A 24,984-nucleotide genomic window follows, 5' to 3' on the forward strand; every position below is an offset into this window, starting at 1 on the left:
ACGAGCTATGACAGTGGTTTGGATACAGTAATGGACAGAACAATATGATCACCTTACTGTTGATACTTATATTAGATAAATCGAATAGAAAACACTGGTATAAACATCTCTATTTTTTATAACAACCGAAGTTGCCTACTCCGAAGTTTAAGTAAAGGAAGGAAAACTCCTAAAAATACTCGCGTCGTCTCGCGTCGTGTAGGCTTTATTTTCGGATGAAAAGACCTGAAGCCTGAATAACCTCATGCGTGATCCTCAGTCTCTCTGTATGGATTATCGGTAGAGTGTGTGATGCGTAGATGAGCTCGGATGATTTTTATATTCGCTTCTGCCTTCTCAGGCATCTCAGAAGATTGTGAGAGTATTCGAATGATGTCTAGGCTTAAGTATGGCCATCTTAATCAAGGCATTGGGAACTCATATAGGACAGGCTCGGCTTCAAAGTATGTGGCAACGACTTCAGTTACCACGATACAGATCATCTGTGCTGGTGTAGATCATCTAGTCTCGTGTTAAGTACGTGGCTGCTTCATCCTCCTTGTTGAATGCAGTTTAGGGCATAGGAAGATCGCTTCATGGTCGAATGTATGAACGAGTGCGATGTTGCAGGGGCTTTGTATGACATCGATGGTATATCCTGGATGTTGTAGAAACGATACATATACACAAAGGGAGAGAGCAATGGAGGAATTCTGATGCACAACCAAGCTGTCCAACACACTCGGGATGTGGTGTCCTCTTGCTATGCAAACCCTCAAAATAAGAAAGCAATACAATCAACAGTAGCGTGATAATACTGATTTTACAATGATTACTCTGCTTCAGACTTGCGTCACTTAAAATTCTAGGTCCAAGCTGTTCAACATCGCTCTGGAAGATGTAATGTGCGTGGGCCTTGACATTAGGGGGACATCATGTTTACTCCAATTTCTAGACATTATTGGAAGAATATATGCCATGGTGTGGAAGACGCGAGGCTCAAATGATTAGATTCTCTGTGGGCTGTAGACTAGTCCAGTCGAAGGTGATCATCTTGATGTTATTAGAGGAGTTCTGATACCTTGGCACGATTGCAACATCGGAAGCAGAGAAATCAGAGGGAATCGTCACTATTACAGAAGAGTTTGATGCTCACAGAGGCGTCCGATAGTTCTCTTTGAACATGGGTCATTTACTACAGTGACATGAGATGTCAATACAATCGTTATTCGAACCAGATTGATGGAAGTAATACATCCCAAAGACCAAGCTTCCTGGACACCGATGAGGAGCCTGCCCATGTCTATAATCAGTAAGTCAACCACAAGATGTCTTCCAGGTGTCGGTTACTTTCCCGAAAATCCCGGAACAACTGAAAAAAATCTGGAACAAATGAACTTCCTTAAAAAATAGTAAAATCCCAATAGAGCAGGGAGTGAAAGAAAAATCAACGAAAAAAAATAGAAAACGACAACACCATTATATTTTAGGTCTTTATTTGTTTTCGCCATTTCACGTACGTTTCCGCGATTAATTCCGGGAGTCTGTTGCTCCAGACCATTTATCTGACACTAGATTGCTGCTGCTGCTGTGTGTGTTTGTGTTTTTTCTTCCTCTTACTTTTGTTTTCTACGCCTCTATCGCCAGTATGTTTGGTTCCGTTTTTTGTAATAGCTATGATGTTTTGTTCTTTTTCTTTTACCTTATCTGCATTCGACTGTGAGATTTAACGTAATTTATGCTACTATATTGGGCTTCTTTTGTCCTCTTTTTTTTGTATTTTTATCTTTTTCTCCCCTTGTTTTTCGCTCAAATTGCTAATGTTAATTGTTATCCTTCTTTCTTTCTTTTTCTCTCTTTCTCTCTCTCTCTCTCCCCTCGTCCATAATTGCTCTGCTTCCGGAAAACGAATCGCTTGCTTACGCTATTATTAATCATTTGTTGGTTTTAGTTTGTTTTGTTTGTTTGTTTGTTTGTTTAGTTTTGTTCGAAGAAAACTGCCGCCACTGGTAAATGGGCAAAGATGCAGTGAAATTGGTTAGGAGAAATACTATAGCACAAACACACGCCTAGCCCATGCCTTGGAGCCCGCTCGTGGCCGCTCCCCTTTGATTGAGCCAACGCCGACGGAGGAAGCTGCGGGGAACTGTCATCCGGCTATCAATCGACAACATACCATCCACCAGTGTTTTTTTGTGTTTTCTTTCTTGTCTCCACGCCTCACACACACACACAGCATTTGCAAACGATTTTCAGCTTCATCTCACGCGCCATCCTAACGTCCACATCGAACTTGCGCCTGTATCGCAGCAATTGTTCCGTTCCATGTTGTTGTTCAACGATCGTTTCTTGTGTGTATGTGTGTTTGCGTGTGTGTGTGTGTGTGGGAGAACGAATTTTGGAGTAGTAATGAAAAGTCCAAAAATTTGGGGGAAAAAGATTCGTGCCTACTAATAACTACTGATAAACATTATTTTTGTTCCTATTTCTCTTCCATTTTGTTTGCTGTTGGTGTGTGTTTGCATTTGTTGCTTGTTTAAACTATTCGACTATTGATGTTTGTTTTCGACCCTGCTGTTAGTAATCGTGTTATTTTTCTTCTTCTTTTGGTTTTGTACTCGCAGAGCGTATACGGCCATTTGTAAGAGGTTTGTTCTTCTGCTTTTGCTTTTTTACGTTCTGTATACTTTGTTGTACTGTTGTTGTAGCGATTAATTGTTCTACGCACTGTTTTCGATTAATTTTCCCTAATTTCCGAATTGCATTTTTTTCTCCCCCTTTTGCTGTATTGCACTCACATTGATCTTGGTTCGCTTTGAATCACGGCGTGTTTTTTTTTTAGGGTTTTATTTTGTTAGATTAAGCTTCTCTTTTTAACTTCTCCTTTTTTTAGCTTCTCTCTAGTGTTGCCTTACAGTTGCTAACAGGTAACCTTTCATTTTGTTTTTATTTTGTTTGTTTTTTTTATGTGTTTCTTTCTCTTGCGCTTCACTTTTCTTCGGCCCTTTTTATCATCCTTCTTCATTTCCTTTTTGTTGTTCTCTTTCTTTCTTCCCATTTTACATGTTCTATTAACTGTTTGTTACATTTGAGTGTGTTTTTTTTTCTTGTGGTTGTATTTTTTTCGGTTATTTTCCTCCGTTAGACTAGACTTTGATAGAGTTAAAAATAAAACTTAAAAATCATTATACTATCTCTCGTTGCCTTAGTGTTTACGACCACCCGCTGCTGCTGGCGGGAAGTTTATATAGTAAAGTATATAGCTCGATCATAGCTCTCTAGCACGCCTCTGCGCTTGAGCGTCACTATAAATCTTTAACACATGCGCTCACACACACACACACGCACGCACACTCACATCGAAAATCAAGGTTACAAAAAAAAAGTTGGATCAAATGAGAATGAGGCTCGCATAGTCTAGGCAAACGCAACAGGTGGGTGGATCGAGCAGGATCTAAAATGCACTTAGGCGTGCCTTCTCCTGCTGTTTAGCTGTTCGAGCACGAAAAACGATCGATAGAAGAAGTGTACTCAATGTTCCGTGTAGCGAACGGTGGGTAATGGTAATATGTCTTGCACGTGCAGAAAAACAAGTTCTCGACTACTCGCTGTACAAGATGGCGGCTTTGCTCTACTTTTTTTATTGGTTTTGCTTGGATACTGATTATTTAATACGTACAATGTTAAAGGGAGCAAGAGAGAGAGAGAGAGAGAGTGATGAAAGTAGGTGTAGAAGGGGACCTTTACTCCCTAACCTCCGGAGTCACACCAGGTGATCTCTCCCCCACCCATTAGAAACTGGTGTTTAGGTGAATTTGCTATGAGTTGTGCGTTGCCTTACGTATCTCCATTTTAGTTTAGTATATTCATTCCCTCTCTCCTTCTCTCTCTCTCACCTGTCTGAAGAGATGTTTCGACATTCGTTTGTTTTTTCTCCTTCTTTTGGTTAAATTTTGTGAGGACACTTCACGTATAAAGCAGATGAGTTTGAAGTATTGCGGATCTCCCGTATTCGCCCCATTTTGCTCCTATTCGTCGTATCATTGCGCCGATTTAATTTGATATGTGTGTGTTTACGCTTGTTTGCAACCTCGGTACGTACGTATCAAATCTGGGAAGAGCAGATCATGCCCGTGTGTGTGTGTGTGTGTGTGTGAGGGTATATCTGTGAGGGACTACCTGGGTGAGTATACGAGCGTCCTTAAACTACTGCTGTCTGTATGCGCGTGTATAGCCGTTAGACATGACGTGACGTGTGACCTACTAACTGCTAGCTTTACCGCGTCTCGCACTAAAAACTGATGCTGTCGTGTAGCAGAAATCGGCGAGCGAGACGAACATCCTTATTAGGAGTGAAAATAAAAAAAAAATGGATCCGCCAACGAATAACGAACCTGATCTGCAGCTATTACATTGGGACCTAGCCTAGAATAGAGCTCCCTGGAACCATCTGTGACTACTTAAACCCTGCCGGTGATCTAGCTCTAGATGTGATCAGGAACCTGCAGGAACGAATATTCGCTATGCGCACTAGCCTGAGCACTCAGTGGCAGATGCCGATTGGCTATCTTGTTTCGAAGAAGTATCGTATATGTGGGAAACAGTTAGTTTGGTAGCATTAGCTCTGATCTCACTGACGACCACACCATGTTAATCTCAGCATCGTCCATCATATACATTTACATATACATATAAAGGGTAGGGGATCGTTAATTTATCTGTTAAGTTCGTATGTATATGTATGTACACATAAATTTGCATGTAGGTGTCTAAATAATTGTTTGTCCTTTTTTTCTGTCTACCTCTTCTTGTGTTCGTATTGGAGAGCGTGTGTGTGTGCCTGATGTGTTTTTTTGTTTATTCTCTCTCTTTCTCTCTCTCTTTAGAATCTATCGATAGAATAATAAACAATACAACAGTATATTTGTATATACATACACGTTTTTTTGCTGGCTGTGGTGGTATTGAGAGATATATATTTATGTATACAAATATATAAATTTATATTCGCTTATTAAATCGATACCCATACAGGTGTTTGTTTTGCCTAACCAACCTGCTTAGGCAGTGGTTTTGTGAATATCACACACACACGCACACACACACACTAACCGACACAAGAAGTGCTGCTTGCTGTCAGACAGAACCTCACCATACTCTGGGTTCACTAAGGCTGAAGTCACTGTTCAGTCGTTCGAACCTGGTACGCGATTTGACAGCTGAGGTCAGATGAAACTAATACTATTCGCATACTGCTGAGCAGTGAACTTCAAACCATAAACCGTGGTGTCATCAAGGTCCCGAGCGTTGTGTGTGAGTTATTGTGTAGGTGTTCAACTGTCCGAAAACGATGTCTACCTGCCTGTTAGTACGTTAGGGCCTGCCTAAACCAACCCGACCACTCGCGAGCGGAAACAAAACAAGATCACACGTACACCACCACCACCTCTGTTCGTGTACTACAAGTGTTTGTGTGTGTGTGTGTGTCTGGGACTTTAAGGTTCAGAATCGCTTACGATGCTCAGTCGAGCTTCCAGCCGAGCGATGTCTGCTGCTTCTTGTACTGCTTCGCATTTTTGGCAATCAGAAAGTGCTCGGTCGGAAAGTCCAGCATGGTGGTACAGTGAAAGCCCATGTTAGCGGACGCCACGATGTACTCGCACAGTGCGAACCAGCTAAATGCTGTGATAAGGAAAAAAAAAACCCAAAACAGCTGTATTAGTGAGATACCTTCTGGCGCGAAAAAAAAACCCGACTCTTACCGAGATCCTGGCAGAGGAAGCGATGCTTCAGGAAAAACAGTATCAACCCAACCGTGCTGGCGATCGAGAGGGCAAAGAACGCTTGCTTGTAGCGCAACGACGACTCCTCGTTCGGTGTTTGCGGTCCGTCCGGCTGCAGGAGCTTGAGCAGCTTGAGCGTCGCCAGCATGTACGACAGTGAGGTCGTCATGAAGATGATAAACACCTTCTCGTGCAGCGCTGCAAATAGTAGCGTGGTTAGTTGAGCGTTAAGCAGTTGAGGCATCAGGACTTACGATAGTTTTCCTTGTTGGAGATGTAGGTAACGCCACACAGTGCACTGATCTCGACCAGATTCAGCCAGTAGACGATGTTGATCATCCGGCAGGCTTTCGACATACGCTGTTGGGAAGGTAAGGGTGAAAGGGTTTCGGGTGGACTCAAGATGGCCGAAGCCGATGCTACTTACGCCCGGATCGTTGAGACTGGCCACCATAGCACGGTACCAGTTCCGGTAGACGAAGGCAATGATGAAGCGTGGCCCGATGTGCAGCGCAATCGACACACGCCATAGATACCGCTGGGGGCTTACGCCAGTGATGGCACTGATTGACGGTATAATATTGTACACCTGCGTACACCGTGGAAGGGACAACGGACATTAGAATGTTACCGATTGCGCAACCAGACTCCGAAGTTGGAGCAGGCAACATAAGCTGCGGTAGCTAGAATTGTACGGTGACTACTTTTGCGGGTGTGAGAGAATGCTCGCTTCGGGGGGGTGTGGTACGTTTTGCAGCTAGGTTGGTAGAATACTGAAAGATCTAGTTCAATAGTTAAAGCTGCTTAACTCTTGATGACTTGTTGTTGCCTTCTTTCGAAAGTCTTAACCTCAACCTCCAGCAGAGCAGTCTCCCACGGCCTTAAGTAAAGAACGTTCAAATTGGTCTAAATAAAACAAACTTCATACCCGACAGTGCGTCTCGTGAATTTCCTCTGGCTGGAAGACGTAAGCGGAGACGAAACATACGAACAAGGTACCAAGCGGTAGCACTAGTGTAAACACACAGATATCACGGAAGCCAATGATGAGGTGCACCACAAGCTACCGACGCCACGACCAGGTACGTAAGCAAAGAAAACAGAGAGAACACCGGAGAAAGAGAGAGAAAGATACAGTGAAATTGGAGAGACGGAGATGGATGTGTGTCGGCGATGGTAGTGAAAAATGGCAACGAGCTGTCAATCCCGGAAGCATTATTCTACTACGCGTAACTACGTGTCGCTGACGTACGGAGTAGGTTAATAACAGAGATGCGGGTGGGGGACAAAAGGGAGTTGGATAACGGAGGATGATTACCAAAATCCAAACAAACGACTACCGGAGGTAGATTAGACTGCGTTACAGAATCGCTCTCACTCGGTAGCGTCCCGTCCCCTAGGTCAGAGACATACCGAAGCATCAAAGTTCTATAAATACCCTTTACGAGCTGGCCAAACGACGGTGTTTGGTTCGAGCTTCTGCCCGCCCCAGTGGCTGGTACAGTCTAGACAACCAGACCAGTTGCCAGTTGAAGTATGGCATGGGCGTTTGCTGGGTCTGAAAGAGTTCTCTGCACCAGAATCTACCTCCGGCTGGATTCATCAAAACCCACACACACACAAAGAAGGGACACGGACCCCCCATACATTGAGAGTATGGCCGATCCCCGCACAGTTACCTTATCGGATGAACCTTTGCCCTTGGGTCCTCCGCCATCGTCACCGTAATGGCCGGTGTCAACTTCCCGCGTGCCGGTCGGCGAATCGGCATGTCCCGGCCGCTCTTTACTTCGGTCGTTCGTGCGTGACTTTCGCTGGATGGCACCGGGGAGACTGGCGTGTGCGTTTTCCATCAAAGTACGCTGTTGGTGCGGTTGGTGATGCTGGTGATGTAGGTCCTGCTGCGCCATGTGTGAGCATTTCGGGTCGTGCTGCGTGTTGGTCGTCTGGACTGGGACTGGCGCATCCGGCGGTACCCGCCCATCCGTCACGTCCATCGTCGTCCGGCTGGAGCTGACGGCTCTCGTCGACCGGTTACGTCCTCGCTGCGGCACGTGGGCTGTGTTTGGGGCGACGGGCGCCTTACAGTAAACTGAACCTATATAGTAGAAGAAGAAGAAAAATCGTGCCTTCAGTGAGCTGGTTCTATCAAAATGTCAAACGACATGGTTTGAGTTTATTACTCAAGTCTTTATATATCAAAAACGCCTCACGCCACACAAGGAACGCCGAGCTAGACAACCACCATTAGACCAGGTGTACTCGGCATCTGCTCCGCTCTGATTGGCTTTCAGATTCGTCCACCAGTTCACCTGCCAGGCATCCCGGTGAAGGTCTGTGTGTGCTTTACTTTCTATATTTGTGCACAAGAAAATGTCAGCAAATCCAAAACGACACGCAAGATGGCCGGGTTAATGTGGAACGATGCCAAGAGCGGGATGCCAGAGCGCCCACCACCATGGAGCACGTAAACATTTGTTCGGGGTGACAACATTATAATACTTCTTCTGCAACTACAACAACAACAACAACAACGGAAAAGCGGCGCACGAAGGAGACCTATGTAAGAGTATAACCTCACTTCTCAGAATTGCACGGAGGGATTTACTTTGTTGTGGGACTAGCGAGTTCTAGTTTTCTTGCTGCGAAAGTCTGCAACTCTAAGTAGTAGCGATCCATGAACTATCAACGTCAAGTTGACATTAGATAATACCTGTAAACACATACTAGTACTTACCACGGGTGGCAGATGACTTGCCTGTTGACGATGTTGGGCTGTAGGTACCTCGCTGGAGGTGGTCCCGATGCCTCTACTTTCGGCTTTTGAGCTTTGACGTTGGTTGATGGCTTTTGATTGGCGAACCGTTGGAAGCGAACTTGAGCCGCGGAGTTTGATGGCGAACCGACCGGAAACGATGGAGACGCGTGGTGCCTGTTACTCCGCTCCGTAAGATCCTTTGCTTCTCCTGCACAGCGTCGTCAGACTAGTTTTCGTAGGGGGCAGGCCAAGAAAAGATGTCCAAGCGGTAAGTCATACGTTTTTCTTTTTCCACCCAGATTCCCTCTCTTTCTCTCTCGGTCTCTCTCTCTCTCTCTTCTATCTGATATCTGCTCTGTTCTTATAGTAATGGAAGACTTCATAAGAATATATCCTCCAGCTCGAGGAAGTTTTCGAGGAACCGCACGCACTAACGACCGGAGCAAACGGACACGGACAACAAAACTGCGTGCTAAAAACCTCAGCTACAAACACATGTAGACACACACACACACATACACACACAGAGAAACAGGCAGAGCGTACAGCAGGCATACGCATCGTTGTGCGCAACCCAAAGGTAAGGACACAGTTTATCGTTCGTCTCGTTTCGCAAACTTTTCCAGCCCCCTTATGCCTTCAACCCGGGACACAGACACACGCTACACACGATGCCAGCAAAACAAGCAGCCCGTTTTTTCCCGTGTGGCCGTGCCACGAGGACTTGGCCGCTACACTTGTCTTGTTGCGGGTGTATGCGCGCGCGTGTGGACTGATGCATGCTTTTCCGTGACGGTGTGCCCGTGTGTGTGTGTGTGCGTTTGCACATGTATGTCGCTGTGTGTATATCCGTTTTCTGTGGAAGGATTTTCCACGAGGGGCCAACTAACCAGAAAAAAAAAATACTCCGAAACGAGCAAACCGTCCCGATATTCGTGAGGACACTTCAGAAAATCTTTAGTAAATGCTACAACACGAACACTACACAGAGCGTGGAACCCCGGACAGCGGTTGATTGACCAACGAACGGCGCTTTTTACCTCGACTGGTTACACTCGGCACCCTGGAATGGGCACCCAAGATCCTGGTGTAGTTTGGGGGAGGGGGGGCACTCGGCTACACCTCATTCACAACTGCCTCTCTCTCTCGTCTGCGCTCTATCTGCGCCACATCACCATCGTACGCAGCACCATCGCTTAAAAAACTCCACAAAAATTCCCAACACCCAACAGCTTTTCCAAAAACAAAAAAATAAACCGCACGCGGGACGGGACGAAACACGGAGGTAACCGTAAGCTAGCCAGCCAGCAAGCCAGGGTAGCGGACGTCGACTTACTGGCCCTACTCGTACGCCTGCAGTACCATTTGAAAACGTTCACCACACCAGAAACTCCCGTACCAGTGCTCGAATTTTCCGAAACAAGTTTTTCCAAACTGCTGCCCTGCTTCGCAAAACCGACTGTGCCTCTGTGTGTATGTGTGAGCAGCGAGCGTCGGGAGAAATGTTGCTAAATAAAAAAAATATAATAAACTATTTGACGGAGAGCGGAAAACTCAGTGCGCGCTGGCGCCCAGTTTTCGTGCTCGCGCTCGTATATGGCAAGTGGCAGTGTGCGTGTCCTGCCCATCGGCTCCATTCGTAACGTCGGTCGGCATACTTCCAGTGGGTGTGAAAATGGGTGGTGGGGTGGTGGGATGAAAATGTTGCGATATGTTGCCTTTACCGTCCGTTGCTCCGTTGCCGCCTGTTCGGCGTGTGAAGTGCAGGTTTCGGAAAATCGGTCGGTGAGGAAAATTTTTGCTCTCGCGTGCTGTGTATGCTTCCCAGTGAGAGCATTTTCACACATCGCGTGCTCTCTCTTTCTCTCGCTCGTTTCGAGGAGATATTGCACAAGGACTCGCGGAGATTCGTTGATTGGTGGTCGTGATGAATGACATTTCGCCGGGCAGTGTTGCCAGCTGCTTTGGAGGATTGCTCGAATTTTTATTAAATGTTGCTATTATTGTGAAAAAAATTAAATAGGATTTTTTATCTTAATTTTTTATTTTTTTCCAATTTATTGCGTATAGAAGAAATAGCGATCCATTTAAACGAACCAGTACAACCTCCTAGTTAGATGGAGGCGCACGGTCGGTCAGACAGCCCTGAACAACACATCGAACAAAACAAGAAACAAATCTGTTTTATTTGTTTGTCTGGGCTTGTTTGATACACCTTGGCCGTTAAAATTTAAAAAATTGTCTTAAAAGGGAGTGTTATCAAGGTTTATTCTAGGAAAACGTATTTCGGGTACAGCGATATTTACAGAAAGAAGTGATTTTGCCGAACGATGATTACACCGTTACAACATTGGTACAATGTGACATTACAGTCTTGATTTCAGTGCGATTTTGTATGGAGACATCAAAATTTGCCAATAAAAAAATTTATTATTTAACTACTTTTGAGCAAGAACAAAGCGAAGTTATAATAGAACAGTTCAGCCAAACAACTAGATATTCCCAGTTCTTCAACCACTTTTTAGCTACTTATGCGAAAAAATGCGATTGAATTGACGTCTTCTGCCAGCATAGTTTAAGACTTTTACCCCGGACGCCTCTGTGAGGATCGGGGACTTCTGGGTCTTTACGTCTTTACCACTTCGAGATCATGTCGCCGTCAACTAGACTACTCTGCTTCCGAGTTGGTCTCACTCACAATCAGAGCTTCCAGCAAATAACACACGGCACGACCGGGGTTCAAGTCTCATCTGGGCCTTTCCCCCATAGTGAGGACAATCCAACTAAGTCTAGTAAGAAAAAATGGCAGGCATACCCTAAGAGGTCGCTAGGCCAGGAAAAAAGAAGAAAATAAATATTAAAAATTCATCTTGTTCGATGCATCCTAGAGCACTGCCTAAGCAGCAATCGAGTACCGCGATACTGCCCGACTGCTCGAATTTCTCACACAGCGCTCGTGAACTCTACTGTCACTGACGTTTACTGTCACTGTGTATACATAACACACCGCGGTGTGTGTTTTTCTCCACAATCCGGCCAGGAGCAAAATTTTCTAAACCAACGGAAAGGAAAAACCAACCAAAAACTCAGCAAAAACCTCCCGTTCCGCCTTTAACTTCCATCAAAGACAGAGCCACTCACACCACCATGGTGACTCTGCTCGTAAACACACTCAAACGGCTCGCCCTCTCGGAACGTGGTTCCACCGGTGCAGCCCTACGGCTCGTTACAGCCGCCAGCCTACACACCGGCAACCCGCTGGCCAAAAACTGGAACGGCAACAATACCGGACCGCAACGGTGGCTACAGTACAACAAGGTTATCCATCCGCCACAGCTTCCGGATGAGGAACCGCGCCCCGCCTACGTCTGCCACCAGAAGACCAACCTTAAGTACAGCCCGAAAAAGATGTGGTACGTGGCGTCGTTCGTCCGTGGTATGTCGGTGGACGAAGCAGTGAAGCAGCTGTCGTTCATCGACAAGCAGGGTGCCGCCTTCGTGAAGGAAGCCATCCTCGAAGCGGTCGAAATGGCGGTCAAGCGTCACAACGTCGAGTTCCGGACGAACCTTTGGGTGGCGGAATCGTTCTGCGGGAAGGGTCGCGTGTTTAAGGGTTTGCGGCGCCATGGCCGCGGCCGAACCGGTGAGGTCGAGTACAAACACTGCCATTACTTTGTCCGGCTGGAGGAAGGATCACCACCGGCACACTACTATCAACCGGCACCGAAAACGGGCGAACAGCAGCTGGCCGAATGGGAAGAATCGATGCGAAAGCGCAAGGTGACTGGTTCGTTGTAGAGAGTGTGGGACGCGCTTAATAAAGCTCGATAGCAAAACAGGCTGTTTTTAATCTGTGTATGCATAATTCGCTCGCTCTTACTATATTTTCTCTTTTTCTGCTAACGATTGGGAAAATTCTTTCCGGGCACACACGTACACCACATGGGTTTGCGATAACGTGCAAAAACAATTTGAGTTTAAATCCTGAAACTACATGCTACAACTGCCACAAATATTGCAGTAAGAACAACTTAACTAATAACTCGATATGCTTCGTATCCATGGCTGCAACACGTGATGATGTGTGCACGGATACGAAGCGATAACTTAAAGCAGTACCTAAGCATTGATTTGCGTTTGGATATTACTATCCAAACAACACCTTAAAGAAAACTATAATTAACATCTACCCTATCTAAGCCGTAGCAAAATTCATAACCGATACTAATTAAAAAGAATAAGGCGCTCATTACACTTAAATTAGATTTTCACATGATTTGAGCCTAATATCCCTATCAGGATGCATGCATCCTAATCTTCTTCGCTGTTTGAAATATACGGCACTTGATGTACATGCATGAAACCATCGATAAATAGCTAAAAGAAATTTGCTTTGGACGTGCAGTAATACAGACGAATTAAAAAACCGAATATCTATCGAAATATAGGCAAACGAAATCCCTAAATTCAAAAAACCGAGGCACAGAGTGGGACCTACATAGGAGCCAAACTCGAACGTAGCGTATCGAGCTGCGTACACAAGAGCTGCACGTTCGATTCTAGCAATTCCTGCACCGTTTGCGTGTTTTCCACCTCCGAGTCGGTGGTAACATCGTGCTGGCTCTTTTGATCGAGCTTCACCGGGAGAGCCACCTTCTCGGCCGTGGTTTCCTCCTTGCTGCTCGTACCGACCGCATCCTTACTGCTACATCCTTCCACCGCCGCCGGTTTCGTTTTCTTCCGGCCGGTCACTTTCGATGCGCGCAGATGCAACTTCTGGTGCTGATCGAGCTTCTGTTTGGTGGCCAGCACCCGCCCACAGTCCTCCACCGGACACACATGCTCCGACCCCTTCCGTTTATCGTGTTTCGCCCGGACGTGCGCGTACAGGTTACGCTCGTGCTCGTAAAACCGAGGACACCCGGCATGCGGACACTCGTACACCACACGCTCCGCGTCCGCCCGATGCACCCGGCCGTGCAGATTAAGGTTACGCTTCGTGTGGAACAGCTTACCGCACTGTTCGCACCGGAACTCGGCCGGATGTTCCAGCCGCCGATGTGCCACCAGCTCCGTCCAGCGGGCAAATTCTTTCGAGCAGTCGGCACACGTTTGGGCGTTCCGTTTGCAGCGATGGTCACGCATCGATTTGAGATTCACAAAACCCTGATTGCAATGGTCACAGCGATGTGGATACTCGCCCGTGTGCCGTACCTTGTGTAGCTTCAGCTGCAACTTGCGCCAGAACCGCTCGCTGCATACGTCGCACGCGTACGGTTTGCCCAGTACGTGCTTTACCTGGTAGTGACGCTTCATGGCGTGTTTGTTCGAAAACTTCATCGTACAGTTGGGATGCTTGCAGGGTAGCTCCGGTTGGGATTGGACCGGTCGCTCGAGATGGTTCGCGCGCGTGTGACGGAGCAGATGCGATCGGTTAGAGTAGCCTTTCCCGCAGCCCGGTTCCAGACACATGTACTCGTACTGGAAAGTGAGATTGAAAAGCATTAACACACACACACACTGCTGGAAGATGCAGTTTGCTTTCTCCAGCTTACCACACCGGTGTGCGAAAAGCGATGCCGGTCGTGTTCGTCCCGTCGTTTGAACGTTTGCTGACAAAATTCGCACGCGTACCGTTGGCCCCGTTTGCTGGCACTGCACTCCGGTACCGCGCTCGATGGTAGCCCGTTCAAAATGTCCGCGCCCTCCATTGCCGGTGCCGATCGCTCGAGTGATGGCTCTTGATGTTCGCTTTCGGACGAGTAGGGGGCCATTTTAGTGTCGATTGCCCGAGCGGTACACTGTTTATTATAGCACCATGCGGTCACACTCGCGGCAGTACGGTGGGAACTGGTCACCGTCAGCGGGCTAAGGATGACAGTTTCAGTCAACCGGATATCAAATAAATTTACGAAAGTCTTCACAAACACTGCGGGTTTGTTCTGTATTCCCTCGTGGAATAAAATATTGCGCCTTTTACCGGGAACAAACAAACAAACAAACAAGAAAACTGCTAAACACTCCCAAGTAGCACAAATGATGCGCCTTCCCCAACACACCACACGCGAACGTCAAGTAGCGAGGTGAATAAAACGAATTCACCACTTTAAGGTGCAATTATGGGGTGTTTTGTTTCTTGTTTGCTTTTTTGTATTATTTTTTCTATTACTAATAAGTAAATACAAATTTTAGAGAGTTGTTTACGAATTAAATGCTCAAAACTCGGCTCTTGGAAGCTGCTTGCGCCGCAGTTTACAATTGCACCCCAGAAGACCGAACTCACCACAAGCGATGTTTTTCCTTTCCTTTTCCTCAATGCACACTTCCACTCAAAGGATCCGAGCACGTGCTTCGATGGACAAGTTTTTAAACCGTCGTTTCGCTACCGTATATCACATTGTCAATAGAATAATTGTTAAGTAACTCATTTCTCGTCCAGGTAAAAATATCAGTAATAACACACGTTTTTGTAGCTATTGGTTTCCTAGTTTATTTAAACGGGACGAAGACGAATTATATTAGTTGGCAGCCGAACGCAAAAAAAAAAATAGTTGAACCGTCACTACACAACCCATCTCAACGCTTGGTTTTGCGCCACAAGAATAAATAGCCGAGCACGTGAAAGCAGAAGTACAGCAACACCATCGCCCACAGATTTAGGGCCAGATGGCTCTCGTTGAAGCTGTAGTGTTCCAGCACTTCGTTCCCGGTACGGAGACATGGCAGTTTATCGTCAACGGTCGAGCAAGCTGTTGAGGAAGCGAAAAAGTTGCGACACATTAGCGTACGGAAGCAGAATCCCGGTGGTTGGTTACGAAAGCGTCTTACTAAGATTGGTGACACCTTCCCACTGGGCGATGGACATGGCCTCGTTAGCGTACATCATCCAGGATATGTACGGTAGCCAGCGGGTTGCGGCCGGCATCGTGTTGAGGTGGATGAATACGCCGGACGTTATCATGAGGATGTAGTCGAACGGCACCAGGTAAGCCATCGCCAGTGGCAGTGAGTTGAACGCGGCCGAGAAGAAACACCCGCACGCTGTCGATACGTTCATGACGAGTGTCGCTGCGGCGGCGGTCACGAGAAAGGCGTAGAACGTTGGGCGCAGTGCGGCCAGCCAGTACGCGATCAGCACGAACACGAGCGGCTCGAGTACGAGTCCCGGCAGCATCGCGACCACGTTCGCTACGTAATACTGAGAGGTACGGTAGAGACCGTTCTTCGTTTCACGCATAAACAGGGGAAACGTTTCGGGAAACACGGACAGCACCGCGTACATCGGGGTGAACGTGTTTTCCGAGATGAGTATGAACAGGATGCCTTGCGTTGCCTGCACACCGAGCTGGGTCGGTTCGATGGCGCCGGTAAAGCACAAGCCGGCCATCAGTGCGATTGCCTGGTGGGAAGAAACGAGGGAAAATGACATCAAGCTATCGAAGGTCCCGCCGAGAAATGGCACGACTTACAATTTTTTGCAACAATCGTAGATACTGCACGGTAGGATCACGCACCACAGTCAGCAGTGCGCGATACGTAAGCCACATCGTCGAGTGCAGCCAGTGTGGCCGTCCGGTTAGATGCTGCTCCTCCGTCACCCGGTAATCACCACTTTCGGCCATATGCACCTCCAGGTTGATCAGCACATCACGCTGTCCGGCCGCTTCACTCACCGCGAACAGATCACACAGCCGATGGGCGGCACGCTGCGATGCCTTCTCGAAGCCGGGTGCCGTTGCCAGCGCACCGATCAGATATTCCGCCGGGTTGTAGTTCGGTGGGCAGGCGTGACCGTGCTGCGCGAAAAAGGCTAGTGCGTCCTGGGGACGACCGGCGTACGCCACCCGACCCTCGGCCAGCAGCATCACCTGGTCGAACATGGAAAACAGCTGGGACGAAGGTTGATGGATGGTGCAGATGATGGCCGTACCGCGGCGGGCTAGCTGCTGCAGTGTCGACACCAGTGCCTGCGCACTGTACGAATCCAGCCCGGTCGTCGGTTCGTCGCAGAACAGCAGCGTCGGTTTCGTCAGCAGCTCGGTTGCGAAGGCGAGCCGTTTCTTCTCCCCACCGGACAGCATCTTTCCGTCGCCGGCCTCACCGATCCGGGTGCCGGAGCACCGTGCCAGCCCGGTCCGTTCGAGCAGATCCCGTATCGTCTGATCGATTGCTCGGTGGCCAACGCGACGATCTAGCCGCAGCTTCGCCATAAAGTACATGTGCTCGTGTACGGTCAGCGAACCGACGAACAGATCGTCCTGGTGCACAAATCCGCTCAACCGATACATGTACGGGCCGACCGGTTGTCCATTTACGAGTATGTCGCCCTGCACCACTGTTCCCGCTAAATGTGGGCGAAAATGAGTGAACGGTGAAAATATTGACACACACAAATTGAGGAAAAAATTTCAACCAGGGGAAAGGGATTAGGTCTCACATCGTGTGGAGTTGTCGGAGAGAAACCTTTTAATGTTTGGACATTAAGACTCTAGCAAACGGCGTCTGTCTTGGAGTAGAGGAGCATATTTAACCCAATCAGAGCTCTCGATCTGTTTCTTGAAAGAGCCTAGTTGTAATATCTAAGCACCAGATAGCTAATGAGGGCTTCAGGTGCCACAACAACTTAAACGTCCATTTTGGAGTGTCCGTACCCTCCCCCCTTAACGGTACGCAACGTTAAATCGTACCGTTCGTAGAAATACATGTGTAAACCGGTTAAGAAGCCGCCGCATAAGAAGCCCTGTTAATGCGGGCAGGACTACCAACAATACCTGAGCCGGACCTCAGATACACCGGAAAGGGAGAAACGCATTAAGGAAGACATTATTAAGCAGAACTAAGACGATACATAATATTTGCTAAATACAGAGTGCTCAGGGTGAGTGTTGCGTTGAAGCTATCCACAGCGGATGATGAGACTGATTGAGTCGTCTGGTTTTGGTTTTCATGAGCATTGCAGTTGCTGTGTAACTAGATAGCTAATCATGGCGGACAGATTCACACCTCAACTACTTCGGGAAGGGGTTTGGAGAGTTTGATCGCACCGTAGGACATTTGGAAAGTTTTTTTTTTTTTGCTTGCGGAGATCCGGGAATCGTTGTGGAATCATTGCTTCGCCGATTAACTTACGCGGTGTACGGTAGGCGAGGGCAGACATGAGGGTGCTCTTGCCGGCACCGCTCGAACCCATCAGTGCGATCAGCGTCCCGGGTGTGACGGCACCGCTCACGTTGTTGATGATGCGTTTGATCGAGGGACGATGGCTGCCGGAACCGCCATTACGCTCACCGGTCGCCGAGCCAGCCGTCGCGTATACGCACAGATCCCGCCAGACCAGCGTTGCGCCCTGCTCGGTCGGTGACCATTTGCTGTAGCTGCGGAGCGACGATTGATAGCAGCGGCTGGCAGGGCCGGCCGGTGGTGACGAGAGGCAACTTCCGGGCGGCTCTAGCGGCACCAGCTGCTGCTCATTGATCGACGAGTGTCTCTTGCGTCCGTTCGCCACCATATTGAGCAGTTTGATGGCGGATTGCTTGGTCATGGAACTGGCGGTGATGACTGGTGGCATACACACGGCTTTTGCACAAGGATCTTCAAACCAACACTCACTCACCATACACACACACGCACATCCACTTTTCACTTGAGAGAAGGTTAGGCCAACTAGTCTCCAAAAAAAAAAAACGGATCACAACTTCCAACGCAACCTCCGGCCTGGAAGATGGGCGAGGACGCGAAAGCCTGATGCTACCACTCCACCTACATCTACATACACATAGACAACAGCGCTCCGGGTTGTCTGGTTTTCCGTAACAAGGGGACCTCAATTACGATGCGTACTGCTACACGATCCAGCTCCAACTGAATTGTTGTCCAGGGTAGAGTAACTGCCAGTCGGCTTTCCCCCCACAAAAAACTGTACAAAAAACACACACACTCCCAGCTCGGGTTCGGTTTGAAACTGGCGTTAAAATGGCGGAGGCCGTGCATGGAGAAGACAGTTGGATGCAAAACTGTAACCAAAGAACCCGGCACCCCGTACACCACGTACCACGCACGGAAATCAATATCGGAACGATGGGCTGGCAGTGCTGCGGTTTCCTTCGCATGAAATGCTTCGCTCCATGGACACACGGACGGACGGATGGGTGGCGCGCTGTAGAGGTGTAAGGATTCATTCACGACAACTCGCCGAGGTGTGAACTGGCCAAGAATCCGGTTCTACCCGTACCACGTAACACTAGACAGTACACGCTGGCGACACTTTGGCGCGGCTGCACGTCCTACGGGCAAACCGAAGGACTGCGATGTGTAGTAATTTTCCCTTAAGTGAATCCGTACTAGTGCACGAGGGTCTGCGCATGAAGGGACTGCTTACTGGCGGTGTGGAGCGTAATGATTGGGGGTCTCTCACTCTCACCGCCCGCATTAACTGCACCTGTATTGGGTGTCTTTTGATGTAGTCCGGGGTTTTCCGTCATCGGCAACAACCAGTGCGTGTAACGCACCGGGCTTGGAATGCACGTGTCGATGTACATAATAGTTCCGTTTTTTTGTTGTTGCTAAAATTATGCTCAATACTATATTCGTTTCCCAGTTCCTCCTATCGTACGTCTCCGGGTGCGTTGAACCCGCAATTGATCCTCTAGGTAGGTTAACAATTTGAGCACGAATATCATCAGAATCTCGTCCCCAGTACGCAGACTATCCATGGATATTGACTATGGATAAAATCATGTCAAGGAAGCCAGAAATGGCAGGGCAAGACCTCTTGAGGTTTTTGGAGCCCAAGTAAAAGAAAAGGAAGGTGAAGAGAAAGTGAAGAATGCGAACACCACCGAAAACTTCAATAGTTTTCATACACAATCAAAATTCAGTTAAAATTTCAAATCCAACCTTCAACGTTTTTGCTTGAATAAAAAATCGTGCATCAAGTTTGATTTACATCACCGTTCGAGCAGTTCGAGCACTTTACTCATGCCGTATGCGATGTTTTTATACGCCTTTTCAAAAAAAAATCTTGTAAAACCGTTTACATTTCAACATGGCGCATTCTGGCACACGTGACTGAGAAATATATTTTCTAAAGCTGTGGAATCTGTTAATAATAGCAAGAATCGGTGTGTTGTTTCTTGGAAGTTCTATTTAAACTGCTGCGTTAAGATCCTGGTGTAGTTTCTACATGCTAAAAATGATTTTTCTTCCATTTTTTGTATGTAATAAAGCTATTTCTTTCAATGCTTCTAAAGCCATGTTTTTTTTAGTAAAACTACGGTTGAAAAGAGAATAAATAACAATTTTATTGCACATTTTAGCTGAAATAAAATGCAAACCAAATTCACCACCCAATTTTACCCCCCGTCATAAGCTGTCAAATCTGCTCACCCGCGCACGGATCATCCGTGCTAATGTATCGAATACCACGGATAAACGGGATGTGCGTTACTCCCTAAGCAAACGTCGAAGCGTCAGGACGTGTGTTCGCGTGTTGCCCCATAGCTCACGGTGTGTGACGGTGCGTTTGGTGACGGGTAAAAAAGCATGTGAAATTTTTCGACCATTTGTGTGCGTGTGTGTGGTTGTTTTTTTTCTGCAATAACAAATATCATAAGGATCCGAGAAGACGAGTAATTTTGGAACTGAAGCACAAAAATCAAACGAATCGGGGCACATTACAATGTAGGATAAATGCAGGCAGAGCAATGTTGCTTTTACATGGATGGTTTTTTTGTGCCGGCGGGCGCAACGTTCTCTTGGTGCGTTACGCTCCCGCCTGCGAGCCAGTGAGTTGGTGAAAATTATTAACCCCGGACCGGAAGTTTATACCAAAGCTGTGTGAGCGTGTGTGTTATGCTTGATGGTAAAAAGCAATCCGTAAGTAGTGTCACAACTTTCCGCCAAAAACAACAGAAAAAGCAAATAAACTGTGGTTAAAATAGTGCAGCAGCACGAAGAGAAAGGAGCACGGAACTTCTCGCTTTGCGACAATCAAACCCTCCGGTAGGTGTCTACCTTCGCTTGGTCGACAACAATTTTAAATCTACGCTGCGAGGCGTTAGAGCTTCTCGGTGAGCAACACTCGAACACCAACGGGAAGGCAAGGCCGTATGTTGCGAACGCATCAGCTGTCCTATTTTGTCCCTAACCAGCTGGATCGATGCATCGCTATTAGCTTCACGCATCATTCAGGCAACCATGTGCAGTATGCGCGATCGGGCCAGGCTCATCTTCCAATCGGTCCAGCGCCATGTTATCAATACGATAAAAAAAAAACACTAAAGATTCTCCCTTCATTTTTCTTTTCGTTTCTCGCTGCTGATGCTTTCGGGCATCCCGCGGATGATGCGCCTTCGTCGCGTTTATTGCGTCCGAGGTGTGCGTGCACATCATTTATTCGATGTACCCCACCAATACCAGCATCCGGCCAAGGGAAGGTGTGTAACCTCGTAGGATGGAAGGCGAGCGAGCGAAAGCGAGATAGAGAGCTGCAGTACCAAGATCACACAAAAGCCCATTATCTTTACCTTTACGCATCCATTACGGTTCATTTGCTGGTGGCCAAACTCCCACGAGCGCCCAGCCAGCCAGCGCCGTTCCCGTGATCGTGATCTGTCAAAAGTGTCCGGAAGAATGGTGGTACGCATATCGCGTTTTTCTTTTACCTGCCGAATCGCATCCACAATACTGCTTGATCCCGCGTGACAAATGCGCGAAAACAAAGCCTCCAAACGGTGTACGTCATATACTACTACTACTACTACTACCACTCGCTACCATCATCGCCATCAATGTCGACGACACGGACCGTCTTCAGCTGTCAAACGGTGTCTCGGCCGGGTCGCTCGATGCGTTGTACATACTTTTTTTTCTTTCGTTCGGATTAAAGGGCCGGGAAAAGGGTCCAAGGCGGACGGGATAGATCCCCGCGCTTTTTTGTGGCTGCTGCTGCTCCTCCCTTTTTAATGTGCGAAATCGCAATGTTTGTTGTGATGAGATGCTGCGGAGTGAGAATGATCTAATCATAATTAATTTCACTGGCGCTCACAGTGAGCTGGAATTGGTGGTTGGCTCACGGTCACCGATCCAGCCGGCGATTGAAGCGATTTAGCGAGTTTGCCGAAAGTGAGATGGTGAGCGAGAGGGAGAGAAATCGCGAAAAATCACGATACAGCAACGAGCACTAAACAGCATAATACCGCGATCATAGCCAGCGAAACCGGGCTCTACATATGCGCGTATTTATGCGCGCGCGCGTGTGTGTGTATGTTTATTGCTTTGCAAATGAATTGGTGCGCGTGTACGCGTGTGCGGATTAATCAAATGCAAAAGAATTGACCAGAGCAAAGCACACAGCAAACGGGGGGGGGGGGGGGGGGTTCTCTCTCTCTCTCTCTCTGTTTATAGTGGTACGCATTTTTTTGCTTCCTATTAATGTATCTCACTCTCTCTCACACACTCAAAAACACGTACACATCGATTCTCCCTTCTATTTGGGTAACGAAAACCCTTCCTGCCACCCGGCAACCCAACCCCCCACCCCTCTCGACATTACCCCGCACTCGCTTCCTGTATGCACGCACTTTCACCACGTGCAATGGTGAAGCGGCACAGGCATTCAGCAGCGTCCGCAGCAATGTCACCTGCCCACGTCATCGCGCTGCTTCGGGACTGGCTCATATGTGTCGCAATGTTGCGGCGGATTTTTTCGCGCAGTCCACCCACTCCGAACGATGATCATCAGTTTCAGGCGGCACAAACACACGCACACACACACAGCATGGCAAGAAGACGCTCACCGAAGCGACGATCAAAAACCCCCTCCCTTCCTTCCCTAGGGGTAGGAAGAGTCATCAGTGTTTCAGGGTCTCTCGCACTCTCTGTCGCTCCACCCTGTTCTACGGGCCACAACATACATACGCGTAGTCTGTCTTGGCAGACGGCCGGCCAGCAAGCGCGCTCTCTCTCTCTTTCACACATCGAAAAACACAACGTTGATCGTACCGAACGTCCCGAGTCCCCGTACCGTTCACTTCGACCGTGATCGCCTTCCACGTCTCTGTTTTTTTATAATGTGTAATGTGCCTCCTATATAAGCTACCTCTCCACCGCTTGCTTTCCGGCCCGTATCACGTAGGTCGCCTTGTTATTCTTGTGTCCCGGCTTTTCTTCGCTTTTAACGTTCACCACGTTCGCTTTTCTCTAGCGCTTCCTTTCCACTCTGTTCCTGATGTTACTTTTCTCCCCTCTCTTCTTGCCTCGGTTTTCCCTACCATCAGCAAACCCTCTATAGTCCCAGAAGCGAAGGATGTGCATCGGACGGGAAGGTTTTTCCCCCTCCCTCTTTATTATGTTCCTTCTGTCTTCTTCTCCTTCCTTTTCGACATCATCATCATCATCATCGTGATCGTAGTCGTCGTCGCCGTAGTCATCAATAGTCGGCAGCCTTTAGCCTATATGCTTTTATGCTGTGCTATTTGCTATTGCTGCTTCTGGTGTTTATGTTCGGGAAGGCATTAAAAGAAGGCGAAGGAGATGAAGCAGACAAGCAAAAAAAAAAAACGCAGTCGATAGATACCAGAAGATGGTTTTGATGCGGCCAAAAGCATCGGCCCGACCTAGGGACAGTACGTTCGGTAAGCGAACAGAGGTGAGGTTGATGGTGAAGCATAATAAGGGAGCCGTATGCATCACCAGCGGTCCGAAACGGGAACACCGAACGATCGAAATCGGGCAGGAACGAGAGAAACGCCAAGCCAATGAATACAACGATTCCATCGCCCGTACATTAAGCGCAAGAGCGGAATATAAAGCCTTTTATTGTAGGAAGTCGCTCGAACGCATATGCAGTGGGGCCTACCGACGCTAGAGGTAGGCAGACGTTGAATGGCACGATAAAAAAGGGGCACACGGAAGATGGGGAGGCAGGTGGAGGACTCGGGGAGCGAAGCCCCGAGAACGTTGGAGAACGGCGTGGTGTTCTCTGCCAAAGGTCTGCTTTGGCAGAGTCGCCACACCGCCGGAGATGACCGTCCTTCACGAGGTTGTCATTAACGGTGTGAGTCGAGATTTGAATGAATGTCCGCTGCTCCATTAAGCGCGTGGCGTACGAAGCTGCACGGTTCAATGTATCTTTTGCAAGAGGAAGAGGAAGAAGCGGAGCGAAAGACGGGAAGAAAAGGGAGAGAAAAAAAAAAACCGATCCTCCACAAACAAGACCCAACATTCAGCGGGCGCAATTTCATTCAATCATCATCTTAGGTCCGAGCGGACGTGCCTGACGTTGGGACCTTGGCTCGAATGTAGAGGTTCTGAAGGTACATGAAAGTATTTGCCTGTTTGCCTGCAGCCGATTGCTGTGCGTTGCCGATCCTGGCACACGATAAGCAGAAGCAGAGGGTGGCATGCACAGTTGGTATCGTTTAAGTTGTTTGCCTAGAACTTGGTCAAGTGTAACAGTGCATGCAGGCGGATAGGGGAAGACAATAGTGGCGGAGCGGATGATAGTGAAGTTAAGATTTTGAAGTTGAAGTCGAAATTTTATCGGATGTCCCAAGATAGGTGAGGCTGATGGACACAACTAGCGGTCCTGGACTTCAGGAAATCCGAAAATCCCATCCTGATCGTTCCTCCGGAATAAGGACTGACAATCCGACTACTAGACGTCATTAAGTCTAGTTAGCAAGGCGAAGTAGAGGATACACCCATCTAGTAGAGATACTGGATCGGCTTGTAGATGGTCCCGAAAAATTTTACCCAGCGAGTCTCGGAACATTCACGGCCTTTTGGTCTATGATGACGTGAAGATAGGAAAGAAAACTCAGACTCTCTGGCACAATTCGCAGTTGTATGCGAGACTACTCCATACTTCCATGAAGCCCCCCTAGTGCAGTCCTTGAGTTGAAGAAGTACATTAAATATAACTTTATGGTGGGAGGGGTAAATGCCTCTACATAAAATTGTAATTATTGCCAAATGTCCCATTACTACTGTTGGAAGATGCACATGTCCGGAGTAAGACGGACGAATAATGTCACATGCCTCAAAGTCTCCAGAATCGAACAAACCAACCAACCATGTTCGAAGTTCTACAGGCGTATGTCTGTTTCAAGTTTGCCTTTCCTTTCTATTCGCTTCCCGGGGGTAAAAAAAAAGAAGCTAACCTCTCTTTTCCGGGAACGCACCATTTTCCCATGCGATCGGTACAAGGCACCAGCGTTAGCAAACGGAACGAATTGCGTAAAAATGTGTCCTGCAGCATCACTTTTCCGCGCAACATGATACGTTCATGCGCTTTTTTTCTCCCTTTTTGCTGTGCATTCCCTGTCGTTTGTGGAGGTTTTATTGGTTGTGCTCGGCGAGAGCGCTCGGCAATGGGAAATGAAGATGTTTTATGGTAGTTTTGTTGTAATGTGCAGCTACCCGTAGCCCGCTGTGCGGTATCTTGGCGATAGGAAAGGAAGAATC

General features: G+C 47.8%; 5 protein-coding genes across 14 annotated transcripts in view; 2 read left to right on the forward strand and 3 right to left on the reverse strand.

Annotated features, from left to right (window-relative positions):
* Positions 1 to 1,458: 1,458 nt before the first annotated feature.
* Positions 1,459 to 10,004, reverse strand: LOC118516410 (post-GPI attachment to proteins factor 2-like). 3 transcript variants are annotated; one of them, XM_036062276.1, is made up of 8 exons: positions 9,561 to 10,004; positions 8,500 to 8,746; positions 7,442 to 7,860; positions 6,691 to 6,825; positions 6,190 to 6,351; positions 6,017 to 6,122; positions 5,742 to 5,960; positions 1,459 to 5,661 (listed from the first exon to the last, which is right to left on the reverse strand). In XM_036062276.1, exons 3-8 carry the CDS (start codon positions 7,757 to 7,759, stop codon positions 5,501 to 5,503), a joined length of 1,101 nt encoding a protein of 366 aa, XP_035918169.1. In that variant the 5' UTR covers positions 7,760 to 7,860; positions 8,500 to 8,746; positions 9,561 to 10,004; the 3' UTR covers positions 1,459 to 5,500. The 3 variants fall into 3 exon arrangements, with proteins under 3 accessions (XP_035918169.1, XP_035918177.1, XP_035918185.1); XM_036062284.1 differs by having other exon boundaries at positions 9,857 to 10,000; XM_036062292.1 differs by lacking the exon at positions 9,561 to 10,004 and adding an exon at positions 9,411 to 9,546.
* Positions 10,005 to 11,493: 1,489 nt separating this feature from the next.
* Positions 11,494 to 12,378, forward strand: LOC118516617 (39S ribosomal protein L22, mitochondrial). Its single transcript, XM_036062592.1, has one exon. The coding sequence runs from the start codon at positions 11,668 to 11,670 to the stop codon at positions 12,316 to 12,318; it is 651 nt and encodes a 216-aa protein (XP_035918485.1). The 5' UTR covers positions 11,494 to 11,667; the 3' UTR covers positions 12,319 to 12,378.
* LOC118516610 (zinc finger protein 551) lies at positions 12,362 to 14,608 on the reverse strand. Its single transcript, XM_036062587.1, has 2 exons — positions 14,076 to 14,608; positions 12,362 to 14,001 (listed from the first exon to the last, which is right to left on the reverse strand). The coding sequence occupies exons 1-2, from the start codon at positions 14,292 to 14,294 to the stop codon at positions 13,015 to 13,017; spliced, it is 1,206 nt and encodes a 401-aa protein (XP_035918480.1). The 5' UTR covers positions 14,295 to 14,608; the 3' UTR covers positions 12,362 to 13,014.
* A 382-nt stretch (positions 14,609 to 14,990) lies between these two features.
* LOC118502977 (protein scarlet) lies at positions 14,991 to 18,714 on the reverse strand. Its single transcript, XM_036035794.1, has 4 exons — positions 17,650 to 18,714; positions 15,990 to 16,864; positions 15,349 to 15,919; positions 14,991 to 15,269 (listed from the first exon to the last, which is right to left on the reverse strand). The coding sequence occupies exons 1-4, from the start codon at positions 18,134 to 18,136 to the stop codon at positions 15,097 to 15,099; spliced, it is 2,106 nt and encodes a 701-aa protein (XP_035891687.1). The 5' UTR covers positions 18,137 to 18,714; the 3' UTR covers positions 14,991 to 15,096.
* Positions 18,715 to 19,965: 1,251 nt separating this feature from the next.
* Positions 19,966 to 24,984, forward strand: part of LOC118505862 — a 71,495-nt gene continuing 66,476 nt past the window's right edge. For 3 of the 8 annotated variants that reach the window (XM_036042249.1, XM_036042306.1, XM_036042316.1), the window contains exon 1: positions 19,966 to 20,051. The gene's annotated coding sequence lies outside the window, so the exon portion shown is untranslated. The other 5 variants (XM_036042260.1, XM_036042270.1, XM_036042280.1 and 2 more) reach the window with 5 other exon arrangements.

Source organism: Anopheles stephensi, chromosome X (genome assembly GCF_013141755.1).
Source record: "Anopheles stephensi strain Indian chromosome X, UCI_ANSTEP_V1.0, whole genome shotgun sequence".
NCBI lineage: Eukaryota > Metazoa > Arthropoda > Insecta > Diptera > Culicidae > Anopheles > Anopheles stephensi.

Coding starts and splice junctions, on each gene's coding strand:
- LOC118516610 (XM_036062587.1), bottom strand. CDS start 14,294: ATGGCCCCCTACTCGTCCGAAAGCGAACATCAAGAGCCATCACTCGAG. Junction 14,002..14,075: donor GCTTTTCGCACACCGGTGTG/GTAAGCTGGAGA, acceptor CTCACTTTCCAG/TACGAGTACATGTGTCTGGA.
- LOC118516617 (XM_036062592.1), top strand. CDS start 11,668: ATGGTGACTCTGCTCGTAAACACACTCAAACGGCTCGCCCTCTCGGAA.
- LOC118502977 (XM_036035794.1), bottom strand. CDS start 18,136: ATGGTGAGTGAGTGTTGGTTTGAAGATCCTTGTGCAAAAGCCGTGTGT. Junction 16,865..17,649: donor CCTCGCCTACCGTACACCGC/GTAAGTTAATCG, acceptor GCCCACATTTAG/CGGGAACAGTGGTGCAGGGC. Junction 15,270..15,348: donor GGAAGGTGTCACCAATCTTA/GTAAGACGCTTT, acceptor CTTCCTCAACAG/CTTGCTCGACCGTTGACGAT.
- LOC118516410 (XM_036062276.1), bottom strand. CDS start 7,759: ATGGACGTGACGGATGGGCGGGTACCGCCGGATGCGCCAGTCCCAGTC. Junction 6,352..6,690: donor TTCACGAGACGCACTGTCGG/GTATGAAGTTTG, acceptor CGGTGTACGCAG/GTGTACAATATTATACCGTC. Junction 5,961..6,016: donor CTCCAACAAGGAAAACTATC/GTAAGTCCTGAT, acceptor TACTATTTGCAG/CGCTGCACGAGAAGGTGTTT.